The 15,117-nt window shown below is 38.6% G+C and overlaps 1 protein-coding gene across 3 annotated transcripts in view; it reads right to left on the bottom strand.

The window, feature by feature from the left end:
• The window catches only part of P3H2 (prolyl 3-hydroxylase 2), a 166,078-nt gene that overhangs the window by 7,393 nt on the left and 143,568 nt on the right, over positions 1-15,117 (bottom strand). For all 3 annotated transcript variants that reach the window (XM_006765870.1, XM_015565386.1, XM_015565384.1), the window contains exons 9-13: positions 8,035-8,162; positions 7,383-7,478; positions 6,656-6,806; positions 5,683-5,800; positions 4,475-4,550 (exon numbers count right to left, since the gene is read on the bottom strand). In XM_006765870.1, coding sequence (XP_006765933.1) covers positions 4,475-4,550; positions 5,683-5,800; positions 6,656-6,806; positions 7,383-7,478; positions 8,035-8,162 — 569 coding nt within the window. The remainder of the gene's footprint in view (positions 1-4,474; positions 4,551-5,682; positions 5,801-6,655; positions 6,807-7,382; positions 7,479-8,034; positions 8,163-15,117) is intronic.

A 15,117-nucleotide genomic window follows, 5' to 3' on the forward strand; every position in this document is an offset into this window, starting at 1 on the left:
CAGGGATCAACCACAACCTAGGTACTGGCCCTTGACCCCAATCAAACCCAGGACCCTTTGGTCCATACAGGCTGATGCTCTATCCCAGTGATGGCGAACCGAACAGAGAAAGGGAGTCAGTTTCCAGTCTTCTTTTTTTAAAAAAGTTTTAAATATATTTTTATTGATTTCAGAGAGGAAAGGAGAGCGCGAGAGATATAGAAACATCAATGATGAGAGGATCATTGATTTTTCTTTGTTAAATGGCATTTAAATATATAAAATAAATATCAAAAATATAAATCTTTGTTTTACTATGGTTGCAAATATCAAAAAATTTCTATATGTGCCACGGCACCAGAGTTAAGTTAGGGTTTTTCAAAATGCTGACATGCCGAGCTCAAAAGGTTCGCCATCACTGCTCTATCCACTGAGGCAAATCAGGGAGGGCCCAGTTATTCCTCTTAATAATGAGGGGTGATTTGTCTTTGCTAGGGAAAGTTGCTTATGTTAAATAGCTTTACCAAGATAACTTTTCTCATGGCAATCTAGAGAGTTTAGTAGTTACTGGTACCCTCAGTATCTATCTGATTTCATTTTTCTGAAGAAGAAATTTATTGTACATTTCCACATAAAACCAGCAAAATAAATACTACCCAATGCATATTGCATAGGATGGTGTTAAGACCTGGTTTCAAGTTTTCTGGCTGCTCATTCCCTGGCACTGGTCAGGACTCACTCAACACACAAGGTTGCCTTCACTTCTGTGTGATTCCTGAATCTCAGCATCAACTTCTTAAAATACTTCTTACAAGAAAGGGCATGAGGACAATGGTGTGCTTTCACTCTGATGGAAGAGGAGGCTGGAAAGCATTTTCACACATGAAGAACTTTGGGAAAGTTTTACAGTGGTTCTCAACCTTGGCTGCACATTAGAATCACCTGGGAATCTTTTTAAAATCCTGATTTCTGGGCCTCATCCTCCGGAAATTCTGTTTCTTTGTTACTAATGTGGTCCCACCCCATAACAAAGAAACAGAATTTCCGGAGCATGAGGCCCAGAAATCAGGATTTTAAAAAGATTCCCAGGTGATTCTCATGTGCAGCCAAGGTTGAGAACCACTGGTTTAGTAAAAGAAGCAGTCAACTGCCGGACGCAGTTGGAATTGACTACAGGTGTGTGGACTCACAGAGTCTCTGGGACTAATGTTACCATACAGACAGCCTCACATGTTACATGCCAGGTACTTGGAGGAATGGACAAGCCCGATTGATGACTCTGCTTCTGTTCTGAAGCACAGATAAGTGATTGTAAACATACTATGGAACACAGCTCCAGAGTGATTTTAATTTTTCATGAAGCAAATGAAACTCATTAAATTTTATCTTTTGGAAACTTGCACAGAGAAACCCAAATCCCTAAATACCCATGTTTCACAGATAAATGCTGCTCTTGAAATAATCCATGTATCTTCCAAGTATAATAAAAGCAAGCGTCTTTTGCTTTTCATCTAACGGCTGCTGACATGTCAGAGAAGTCTTTGACTGGAGTAAACATAAACCTTCAGCCATCATTCAGTTCATTATATTATTTTCAAAAATAAAGACATTACCCCATTGTTGTAGTCCCAAACTGGGTTAATTTCCCTACTTTGTCTGTCCCTCCAGGGACAAAGAAGGGGAAGCTGAAAAGGAAAACTACCCATTTCTCTTGGTTATTGGGACCAGTTACCTAGGAATTTTGGTTACCTACAAAAAAAGAACTCTAACATATAAATTCATCTGAAGTAGAAATAATTTGGGAAATAAATCTCCCAACTTGGAGATTTTGAATAAAAACGTTGTTTAAATCAGGTTTTTCTTTTACTTTTGAGGGGAAAGAATGGTTATAGTCAGTAATTTTAAAAATAGCTAAGTTCTTATATTAAAGGGATAGAACCATTAAAGTGGAATATTATTTACTTTCACATAATTAAAAAACAGGATTACGATTAATTCACTTACCAAAATGAATTAACAAACAAAACAGACTCATAGATACAAAGAACAGACTGACAGCTATCAGAGAGAAGAAGGTTGGGGGGTTGGGTATAAAAGGTAAAGGGATTAAAAAAACACCCCAGTACCCTCCCCCATAGGCTCAGAAAACAGTATGGTGATTACTAGAGGGAAAAGGGGATGGGGAGAGGTAGAAGAGGGTAAAGGAGGGATAAATGGTGATGGAAGGAGATTTAACTTTGGGTGGTGAACACACAATACAATATACAGATGATGTATGGTATACCTGAAACCTATATAATTTTACTAACCAATGTCATCCCAAGAAATTAAATTAAAATTAAAAGTATATATAAAATAAAAAAATAAAATAAAAGCCCTGAATACAAAAAAAAAAAAAATCCAGTTAATTTGCATTCAACAATAAATGAATTACTGATTCGGACACTTTCAAACACTGAGCATTTCCAAATCTGTCCACAAGGTGGAGTAGAAGCAAAGAAATCTTTTCAACCACCAATCTCATTTTCTTTCCACCTGGGCAAGATGCATTTTTCAACCTCAGTTTCAGTGTTAGCAGAGCTCAACAACCAAATCCTTCTGCACAGGGGCTCTTCAAAATATGAGAATTTTGTATAGTGACTTTAAAATCCAACCCAGACCACCCATTTTGATTTAATTTCCCAGATAATGAAGCATCACACTACTCCTATGTTAGTATTTAGCCTTTTTACCAAAAAGTGTAGGCACCATAGCCTTTTAAATATACATTATGATTATATTAAATTGTATTAAATATTATTTCTTAATAATAACAATGGACCTGGACAATTTTAACCAGATCCTTATATTTCCTCTTTTACAGTTTTTGAATACCATTGAGTCTAGCAGTATGTCATTAATGATAAATGACTGTTTCACTATTTTTAAAAAATATGTTGTTATTGATTTTAGGGAGAGAGGAAGAGAGAAAGAGAGAGAGAGAGGAACATCAATGTGAGAGAGAAACATCAATTGGTTGCCTCCCGCACACACCCTGACCAGGGACCGTACCTCAACCTGGGTATGTGCCCTGACTAGGAATCAACCAGCAAGTTTTCAGTGGTGCTTGAGATGACACTCAACCTAATGAGTCACATTGGCCAATGCGTGGCTGTTTCACTATTAAGAAAAATATGTAAAATTTGAGGAGAAAATCATAACACTAAGAAAATGTTGCAGAAATAGCGTATATAATGCAAAATCCTTGAAGTTTGTCACATGCATGCCTCAACTATTTATATTTTGTATAGAGAAAAGAGATCTCTCATGGTCTATTTATAATTCAACTAGAAACCCAGTGCACGAAATTTGTGTATGGGTAGGGTCCCTAGGTCTGGCCGGCGATCAGGGCTGACTGGGGCCTTCCAATTGCCAGCCAGAACCTCCCTTCCCTGACTGCCAGCTGCCAGCCAGGGCATCCCTTCATTCTGTGCTGCCTGCTGGTGGTCAGCGCATGTTATAGCAAGCGATTGGTCTCCCACTCTAACTCCCATGGGGACAATTTGCATATTAGGTTTATATATATATATAGATTATCTCCTCAATTGGAAAACCTGTTTTTCTACATAAGTACCCCCTTTGCTGAAAGACCAGAGCATACTGCCCAAATGGTCTGTAAGTGCTCTGCAGTCTGCTTTTCCAAAGGCATCAGTTGGCTTAGAAAGATGATGGTTAAATTTAACTTTTGATTTTCACCTATGAAGGTATGTTTGGAATCTCATCCAAAGCATGTCGTGTGACCAACCACACACACAAATGTGTGCATATGTGAATGTATATATCAATGTTCAGGTATAGGTTTATTTGCAATCATAATCATACATACACACTCACACATTCACACCAATATACATACGTACACACACATAAATGTGCACATACATAATAGCTCTGATAACTTGGGTCTGATGGCCAATAATCAATCCAACTATGTACAACACCAGATTACTTGAAAGTCGCTCTGTGGAATCATTTGACTTGTCCTAAGCTTGGGTGACTTGGGAATTAGTGTATTTATGCTTCCACCAGATTATAATCGGAAGACTGAGGCTCTACCTCCAAGTCTAACTTAATTTATATGAGGATCAGGAAATCCTTAATATTTCTATTCTTTAATTTACCCATCTTTAAAATGGACGGGGAGATTCCTATTTTAAAGGTTACATTCCTAACATTTTATGATGCATAAATCGACTGGGAATTTTTGCACCTCTTGAATTCTTGATCTCAGATATATTTAAAACGCAACTGTCTGAGTCCTTGGAAAGTGGCAAAACTGACATAAAAATATTGAATAAATATGCTAGAGAATAAGTTTACTTACCATGGACACAGATGATAACATGGGAAAGGTTTGGGGAAGGGCTGTGATTGGGTGGAGTGGGGGGAGGCAGAAAAATGGGAGACATCTGTAATATTTAAACAACAACAAAAAATAAAGAATAAGTTTACTCACAGTCACAGTCTTGGCATCCATTTCAGTGAATATGAATTCTCCTCCTTCAAAGTCGTCATTCATGTATAGCAGAGCACTATACGAAGAAAGGGGAATCATTTGTACTATTAATGCTTACAACATCATTACCACAGAATACTGAAGATTGCTGATGAATTGACCATTCTGATTGGTAAGTTTCCTTTGAACTAGACATTGAAATAATTGACCCTCCTAACCTCAAGAGTAAAATCAAATGTAGTTTGGATCATCCCTCTGAAGTATTTATTCCACTTACGTTAATTTTTAATTATAGTTTAAAGCTCATCTCACATTTCACTTTCTTCAGAGAAAACCTAACTGGATTTAATCTAGCCCTTTGAATTTGTTCATACTACTTACAACTCTCTTCTTCCCTGTCATACTAGTAACTCTACAGAATGTATTTTTTTTCCCTAACTGGAGAGCTCCAAGAGGTGTAGCTTAGCTTTGCAGATAGAGGGCGCTCAATAAATGTTTCTGTATAGAGCACAGAGTAATAATAATTAACACACTATTACCTATATGGTGACTACAAATCCTGACTCTTCTCTTTACACATGAAAATATCTTTCAATAAGAGAAAACATTTTTCCCTCTTGAGTGTCCAGTTTCATATTGATAAAATGCAGACATAGATAAGTGATGTGATAAGATCCCTCTGCATAACGAATATGTTTCAGTGAATGCTAAGGGATCATACATATACTTTATTTTTATATTAAAACAAAATGGACATTTTGTGGAATAGAATAAGAAAAATATCCATGCATTTTTAAGATTAAAATATGAGATGAAGTCACTTCTCAATTGTGACAGCTGCTTCAAAAGATTATTTGAGACACTCTGCTTCCTAGCGATGAATGTGATGACAAGCAAAAAAGATCAGCTTTCTAGTTTCCATGGGTTTTTTTTAAAATATATTTTATTGATTTTTTACAGAGAGGAAGGGAGAGAGACAGAGAGTCAGAAACATCGATGAGAGAGAAACATCTACCAGCCGCCTCCTGCACATCTCCCACTGGAGATGTGCCCGCAACTCAGGTACATGCCCTTGACCGGAATCGAACCTGGGACCTTTCAGTCCGCAGGCCGACGCTCCATCCACCGAGCCAAACCGGTTTCAGCTTCCATGGGTTTTTGATAACTGTTGGACAAAAGCTTGGTTTTGCAGCAGGTGCTGGCTCTACCTATAATCCCGGAATGTGTAAGCAGGAGGCTCCTTCCAACATTCATTGGCCTCTGGATCCAACAGGCAGTTGTCAGCATGGATGGGATGACTGAGGTCATTTCTTCTATCCTGTTGACCTGCCAGAAGAGGGAACAGGGAAGAATGAAAGGAGGGTGTTAACCCCCTATAGCAAAAGTGACCATCAGACTGCCTTCTCCCATTCCTGGTGCCCTTGTAAACCTGAAGATACAGAAAGCTGAACACAACAGATGAAGGAACACTGGGCAAGCAGTCAAGAGACTCTACTTTGGCCCTGCTTTGATATGAACCTGATGTAAAACTGTGAGAAAGTCACACCTGCTGCTACAGCTATAGAAGCTATCTGCTATAAATAGACATTCCATGCATGTCACAGGTTGTACTTCATGGGGAGCAGTAATAGGAGGATGAAATAAAAACGTAAAAAAAAAAAAAAAGATTTGATTCAATTGAACTTTCCCAAGTGTAAAAGTCTTGCCCTGTGACATCCATTCCCTCCTACTCTGAAGGGGTGTAAGGGAAAGTCTAGAGAAGAAATAATGACAGCAGGTTGTGAGGCGGTCTCTGACTTTTTAAAAATATTTATTTCAACAATCCCTTCATCTTCTACACTACCACTCAATGCTTATGGATGTAATAGGAGACTAATTTCTAGGTTCCTAGTTCCCTGAAAAGTAAAACCGAGAACAGAAACGCATTTTTCTGTGCAAACAAGAAAGTAGGAGAAGTTGATTTAAATGGGGAAAAAGGTACAGTTATGGTCTGCTGGTACTTTAGGGGATAAAAAAGGAGAGAAAGAGGGAAGGGAAAATAAGAGCTATCAAGTTTCTTTTGTTTTTGGAAATTTAGAACTCTGCTAAACCATTTGTAATGGATTTTTTTTTTTTTGAGCATTGCTTTCTTTCTCTGCTCTCTGTGGGTAGAAGGAACAAGTTCAGACTCTGAAATCTCACCAGACAGGGCTGTTCGGCAGACCATGTGTGTATAGGAAAAATACAGGGTTGAGTTCAGCATGAAATAGGATTCTACAATCTTTCGAGCCTTCTCGCTGATGTCATAAAACAGGCGTGCACTCTTCAGTGGGACTCGGCCTTCATAACCAAACTGAGGAAAAAGGAGAACATTAGATACCATGGGGTTGATTGGAGAGCTGGAGAAAAACAGATGCTCGGTTTCAGTCAGCCAAGGTACAATGGTCATCTCTGCATTGGTTAGTGGGAATACCTCTACACGCTTGTGGATTTGGGTTAGGAAAATGAACCATTGAAATGAGCCTTCCTAATCACAGGGAGAACATGAAGAGCTAATCACTCTCTTTTCTCTCATAACACTCTCCTCATTCATCTCTAACAACATTTCTTGAAATATGGAACGATTACTTATTTGGGTATGTTTTCACCATTAGACCATGAGCTCCTTGAGAAAGGGGTGGCAATGGGGGATGGGAGCTGTATGTTATTAGTCAAATACAAATTTAGAAAAGATTAAGTTTGACAAATAGATGATAAATAGATAAATGAAGAAGGATTTAATGTGATGCAGGTGCCATTTCATACTTGCTCCCTTCAAATGTCCTGATAAAACTGTATTCTAAGCTCTTTTCTTTCCTGTGTCTGCCATTCACAGAAGGTCCTGGATTAACACTTAGGAACCCACACCCCAAACAAGTTAAGACTTTACTTTGAGTGCTTTCAGGACAGTTGCGCCTTCAAACTTTTCATTGGGTGTATGAGGTGAAGTTTTCCCTCTGTATCCATCGCCAACAATCATGATTCCCTAGAAGTACAATACAAGAAGATGTTTTCTTAATGATAACTCTGAATGCATCAGGTCTTCCTTTCTGCCTTGATTTCCAGGAAGCTAAGAACCAAAGTCATCCCCATTTTGTTCCAGGATCCTGGTATCATTCATTTTTCCAAGCAAAAGGGATACGCTAGTATTTACTTTACTTTTACACTCAATTTTTATTATAAAACACCACTTTTTGTAGAGATATGTAAACTAGAAATGATTAAATGTTGGTTATTATTGATTAAAATAAAGGGATTTCTCAGTGACTTTATATGGTAGACAGGGCCCCTGCTGGATGATGGCTGTCCTGGGAATTTAGCTGCTAACTATTCCAGATCCACTAGCCATATTCAGATCTGAACAAAACTAACATCATCTCAATCCAAAGGCTATGAAAGTGCCTCTACAATCAATGTCTTTCTCCCAGAGAAAGTGACATTGCAGGCCTGGTTCTCTGGCTCCACGTGAGACCAGAACCAAAGCACTTGCAGGCTTGCAGCAGGCCAGCATAGTCAGGTCCCGCCCTCCCAGGGGTCCTCACATTGGCCACGCTGTGCAGCTCCCGGCACTGATCTTCCGACAGGACATTATCCAGGAGAACCCGCTGAGTCCCGTTCAGCTGCTCTGAGTTGTAGACGAAGGTGATGTTCTCGTAGATCAGAGGGCCACCTGAAGGGACAGAGCACATTGTCTTCTCTGTTACCTCCGTCACCAAGGGGAAGCACAGAACACCCACCCGCTGGCAATGTGCAGTTGAGGAGAGCCAGTATCCTCATGAATATTTAGGACTGCTATGACAAATGACAAATTCGGAATCTGATAAACACAATGTGGATTCAAGAAAAGGGCAGCTGTGTGACTACCAGGCTTTTCCAAAATGACAGGATGATATATTTGCATAGTATCTTGTATTTGATATAATATCTTTTTATTTGTTTCCAGTGACAATCCAGCAAAGCAGACTGGGCATCTCACAGGATTCTCCTCTAGGAAGACTTTCCAGGATTCTCTCCACAACTGGACCCACCCTGCTCCACAGCCTTTGGTTCCTACCATTGTTATAACATCATATGCAATTACTCCATGACATGCCTCGTCCCAGGCGTGACATAAACATCAGTTTCATGGGTATGTAGAGCAATGCCTTCACCAGGAAATCCAGTAAATGCACCACCAGTAAGTAGAGTCACACCCAAGTCACCCAACTCCTTCCAAGTCTTCTTTCCACCACTACCTGACTCTATATCAGTGATTCTCAACCTTCTTAATGCCGCGACCCTTTAATGCAGTTCCTCATGTTATGACCCCCAATTTCATTGTTACAAATTGAACATAATTAAAGCATAGTGATTAATTACAAAAACAATATGTAATTATATGTATGTTTTCCGATGGTCTTAGGCGACCCCTGTGAAAGGGTTGTTCGACCCCAAAGAGGTCGCGACCCACAAGTTGAGAACCGCTGCTCTATATGGTCTTGCTTTTGGAATATTTATTGTACTCTGCTCTGTGGACATATCATTATATCCCTGCCTTTGCATCGGATGGTTTCCTGCAGGCACCTCTCTCTCCCTGGATAGGGTCCACAACTTTATGAAATTAGCCCCACACAGGCTCTTCAGAGAATGACGCATTTGGGCCATGTTTAGGCGGTGAAATGATAAAATCTAGATCTGACAAGATATTTTCCTCATAGAAAGTAGGATTAAAGGACAAAACCTCTGACAGTGAGGAAATCTTCAAATGTAACCGTGTGTAACCATCTGGATTCGAACCAGAAAAGTGAACAGAAAAGAAAAACATTGTTTTTCTACTCTTTACAGTACTCCTAAGGGACCTGACATGTACCTGTCAATAACATTAACTTGCCCCAGAGGGAGTGGTGGGAGGGCACAACTCCTCCCTTCTTCCCAAGGTGATCAAGCAATGGTCTTGAACATGCAGGTCTAAAACATGTCAGTTGAAGGGAGAAGAGACGATTAATGTCCACTATATCACTTTAAAATAGATTAGTCAAATTAGGGAGCAGCACTAAGTGTTCATTAATCTACTTAGGATAAAATAATCACTATAGCCTACAATTAAAGGAATTGTCTGCCATTCACAGAAGATCCTGGATTGACACTTAGGAAACCAACTAAACCCAAAACAAATCAAGGCTTTACTTTAAAATAATGAGGTAGTATTTCTTAATCTTGAGTAATATATGGTTATCTGCTAAAACAAAAAGTCCCCTAAGTCATATGGTGCTGACAAATTATTTATACTATAACTTCATTTCCATATTTGCAATTATAAAATGATGAAAACAGTATTTATTTTCATGGTTTCATAATACAGAAAACCAATTTACAAGATTAAGAAAAAGCAAGACCATAAACCAAATATATTAAAATGAGCTATATTAATGAAATGATCAATGTTATTTTGCAGAAACAAAAAAAGCTACATTCCTCATAAATATACTACTAACTGATCTGGTCAAGGTTCTTTGAGGCAACGGTCTTCTAGTACTTTTGGTGTGTAATAACTCATTTATTCTACCACAACTTTTCTCTATTGAAATTACGACAAAATCTTAGTGTACCATGATAAATTTTGGTCTTCAACTGGTCCTCATACATTATTTATAAATTTGTACTATTTTATTTCTTGTTACTCTTCAATCATTGAATATCATTAACTGCTGCCAATGTGATGGTAACTGCACCCATACCATGGAGGTGTGAAATCTCATGGGAGTACTTGGCTATAAGGTGGTTATTCAGATGTCCCACTAGTTGTCCCTCTTAATATTTTTAAATTGTCATCAAAATTTATTATTATAGAATTTCTTGGATTTCAGGAATATATGCACAAGCTCCCAGTTTCAGTACAAATCTTTTGGGTGAATAGAAAAAAATAAAAATATTTTATTTTTAAAAATATATTTTTATTTTTTTCTACAGTTCAATGTTTCTCAAACTTTTTTCTACAGAAAAGTTTTTGATGAAAAAAGTTTCTTTTTTTTGTTTGTTTGTTTTTAATATGAAATGCTTCACAAATCTGTGTGTCATCCTTGCACAGGGACCACACTAATCTTCTCTGTATCATTTCAATTTTAATATATGTGTTGCCAAAGCAAGCACGAAAAGTAGTTTCTTGATCAAATGTGTTTGGGAAGTACTGAGCTAAACCAAATTTAAGAGGACTTTTTAGAGCATGCATTATGAATATCCTAAGTATTAATACAATATGTAGTAGTGCTCACCCTTAACTGAGCACAATATCCTCCCTTCCTTCCTTCCTTCCTTCTTTCCTTCCTTCCTTCCTTCCTTCCTTCCTATGGCAGAGAGACTGCAAGATGAACCCTAATGATCACTGCCTCCTGGTGTTCATAGGTCTGTGTAATTTGTTTCCCTCAAGTGTGGGCAGGGCTTGGATCTTGCTTGTAACTAATAGAATATGGAAAAAAGTGATGGAATGTTATTTCTGTGATTGCATTACTTAAGATTACAAGTTCTATCTTGCTGCTGACTCGGTCTATTACCTCCTCAGCTTGCAATCTGATGCAGCAAGTGACTGTATTGGACAGGCTCATATGGCAAAAAATTGATGGGTTCCTCTAGCCAAAAATCAACTGGGACTCTAACGGTTTGACTGAGTGGATAGAGCGTTGGCCTGCAGACTTAAGGGTTCCAGGTTCAATTTTGGTCAAGGACCTATGCCCAGGTTGTGGGCTCAATCCCCAGTGGGGGGCGTGCAGGAGACAGCCAATCAATGATTCTTTCTTATCATTGATGTTTCTATCTCCCTCTCCCTCACTTTCTGAAATAAATAAAAATATATTTAAACAAAACAAAACAAACAAACAAAGACAACTAGGAACTGAGAACCACAGTCAAATAAGCTTTTAAGTTCCAAATTCTGTCATTTGAACCTGGGAGAAAATAGTTCCTCAGTCAAGCCTTAGAAAAGATGCCAGCTTATAAAGGTCTTCAAGTAATAGACCCTACCTAAGTTATCCCCAGACTCCTGACCCCAAGAAACTGAGAAATAGTAAATGTATGTTATTGGAAGCTGCTATATTTGAGCTAATATTTTTCATAGCAATAAAAATCAACAACAGTAGACTTTGTCTCTCATCATGGAACTTCTTAAAATAAAACACAGTTTACTTGGGGAAGGTTACTCTAATCTATATAGTTGAGTGAGATTCATAGCCAAATTGAGGCTATCCCTCAAATATTTGGAAAAGTCAACTGCATATTCCACTCCCATTTAGAAATATAAAAACATTTTCTTGCAACAAGAAAGACAAGATACTCATAGGTTCACTAAAAGCATTTTCTAATTAGGAATGGGAGGCAGACCAAGAGTTGAGTGAATTAGGTTGGTTTGTACTTTGCCATGTTTATCTTGTTTTCTATATTGAGAGTGTATTACTTTAAATAATAATTTGACTTATTTTAAAAGCATAACTTTAAAAGTTACTAAAATTAAATAAAACACTTAGAAAAATGCCTACTGTTCTTAAGCTCCATATAAGTATTTACTATTACTATGATGATTATTTCTGAATTAATAATATATGACTAGTACATTGTATTAATTCTGACTGAGTCATCTTAATAAGCATAATGGAGTATATTTAAAAGAGAGCTACTGAGCCCTGGCTGGGTGGCTCAGTTGCTCAGTGCATCGTCCCATGCACCAAAAGGTTGTGGGTTCGATTCCTGGTCAGGACTCATACAGGAGGCAACTGGTAGATGTTTCTCTCTCACATAGATGTTTTTCTCTTTCTTCTTCTCTCTCTAAAAACCAATAAAAAGTGTAAGGATTAATAAATGGATAGATAAAATAAAGCTACTGAGATATTGACAATTCCCCCAACAATGCTATAAGTAACAATATAGATCAAGTGAAGGAGCAGAATGCAAATGGAGTCTTAAATGCCTAAAGTCCAGTGATGGCGAATCTTTTGAGCTCGGCGTGTCAGCATTTTGAAAAACCCTAACTTAACTCTGGTGCCGTGTCACATATAGAAACTTTTTGATATTTGCAACCATAGTGAAACAAAGACATATTTTTGATATTTATTTTATATATTTAAATGCCATTTAACAAAGAAAAATCAACCAAAAAAATGAGTTCGTGTGTGACCTCTGACACGCGTGTCATGGGTTCGCCATCACTGGTAAACCCTACAGGTTCAGACAGAATCTGTACTAGAAAACTGCCTTATATGCAGCTTAGACTGTCACCACAATGCAGTTTTATTCAGAGGTTTCTCACACATACATTTAACCAAAAAACAACTAACTACCCACTCATTAACCAAAAGGGAAAAAAAAGAAAATAAAAAAGAAATCCTGCCATTCAAAAATGCAAGCCAACCAGCCTACAAATGACTAGTAGCACATCAGACAGAGGAAAACATTAAAATAAAATAAAAATGTAATCCAGTAAGTTGTGGTTCCTAGGGCCTGATTTGATAGCTTCAGCCAACTCTTAACCACAGCCCAAAGGGATTTCAACAACTGAATTCTTCTCTCATTCATAAAGTATGTGCCTGGCTCCAACTCTCCATTTGCAATAAGGAGGGATCATCCAGGAAAACACCCCTCATGCTCAATGTCTGTGGCTCATAGTAAGAAGAATCATTTTGCCGTAAATATCTCAATGTCATAAAGGCATGACAGGGATATGCTGACTAACAAGCCCTTATATGAGCACAAACCTTTAAATTTTACAAAAAAACTTCACATTCATCCTCCCCAACAGTGGCTAACCTTGTTGTACAGATGGGGAGCATAGGGCCTTGGGATATTGAGTCTCTAGTTATCCATCATTTCAGAGCACATAAGACTGAGGCAATCCAGGAAACCTGGTCTCCTGATTCCAAGTCCAAAGTTAGTCCTACTATACCCCACTGGCTCTGGGATTATTATCAAGCAGGACCTTTGGAAAACTGATGGCTGAAAGGAGAATAGATAAGTGACAGATGTTTTTTAGAAGTTGACATGTATGTTCCATGGACTAGAGTCACCCTGGGCCACTCCCTTCTTAATACTTGGGATCTGTCCAATATGAATATGACTAACTACTGTTAGGTAACCAGAGTAGATGACAATGTCTTTGTGGAAAATGAGAAAAGCTGAAATACATTCTACTCTGTAAAGCACGCATCCTTTCTTGTCTCCCTGACACCTGCCTTCAGCCAGGCTCTGATAGGAAAGTGTTTTCTGGTTGGGAACTTTGCCTCTGTCTACCACTGTTCTTAATCTAGACACTATTTAGGTCTCTAGTGACTGGACCCAAAGCTTTCCAGTGGATTCCCAGAGAACATTGTAAGGTCCGTTGGCCTAATTCAACTAAGAAAATTAAGCAGAAATGATAGAATTTGGTAACCCAGCCAATCATGATCTTTCTCCATCCTGTGTTGTCTTCTATTCAACTCTTCCCATTAATCCCCCTTATCAGGTGCTGGACATAAGATTCCTGGGTAGGCAGAAAAATAATGCTTTGAAATTTGGCAACTCTTCTGGAGTTTCCCAAACCTTTACAGCAAAGTTCTGGCTTATTGTCATGTACTTCCTGGGCGACTTCTTGGCTTAAATAGCAGCATGAACTCTGGCTGACCATGAAGCACTTATGAAACAGCTTGGGCTTTGTGGCTACAAATTAAGGTCTAGGTCAGATTAGATGATCATATTATCCTGTTTACTACCTCAGACTGACTTGGAAACTAAGGAAGGAAAGGGCTGGGAAATATGAGCTGTGAGAGCCAGTAGTTTTCAAATCAGCTAGAACCATGGTCAGCAAACTGCGGCTCGCGAGCCACATACGGCTCTTTGGCCCCTTGAATGTGGCTCTTCCTAAGCCTTAGGAGTACCCTAATTAATAACAATGTACCTACCTATATAGTTTAAGTTTAAAAAATTTGGCTCTCAAAAGAAATTTCAATCGTTGTACTGTTGATATTTGGCTCTGTTGACTAATGAGTTTGCCAACCACTGACTGCTAGAAGAATGTGCTGACAAGCTCCTTTCTGGGAAAGTAGTACTGTACTTCCTCTCCATGAGAGTTCTGCAAAATTATTTAATTTGGATTATTTTTGATATCTAGACACTTCTATGTTCCATCCTCAGGTGAAGAAGAGAGAATGGGGTTTTGATTCAAAAGCCTGGGCTTAAATGCCTGGAACCTATTCTGAGCTGTGAGACTTTGGAGAAATCACCAAATGTCTATGAGTCTGGTTTTTCTTGTCTATGAAGTAAGGATACTTTTCTCACATGAGATGCTGCCATTATTAAAAGGAATTGTGGCCCTAACCGGTCTGCCTCACTGGATAGAGCGTCGGCCTGCAGACCGAAGGGTTCCAGGTTCGATTCCGGTCAAGGGCATGTACCTTGGTTGTGGGCACATGCCCAGTAGGGGGGTGTGCAGGAAGCAGCTGATTGATGTTTCTCTCTCATCGACATTTCTAGCTATCCCTCTCCTTCCCTCTCTGTAAAAAATCAACAAAATATATTTAAAAAAGAGGGGAGCCTAGACTTTCAAGACCTCCAACCCACGTTGCCTTGAATAAATTGGGAGTGGGGAGATTTTATTCACTTGCAGTGACTTACAACAAAGAGAAAAA

The sequence above is a fragment of the Myotis davidii genome, unplaced genomic scaffold (genome assembly GCF_000327345.1).
Source record: "Myotis davidii unplaced genomic scaffold, ASM32734v1 scaffold41, whole genome shotgun sequence".
Taxonomy (NCBI): Eukaryota; Metazoa; Chordata; class Mammalia; order Chiroptera; family Vespertilionidae; genus Myotis; species Myotis davidii.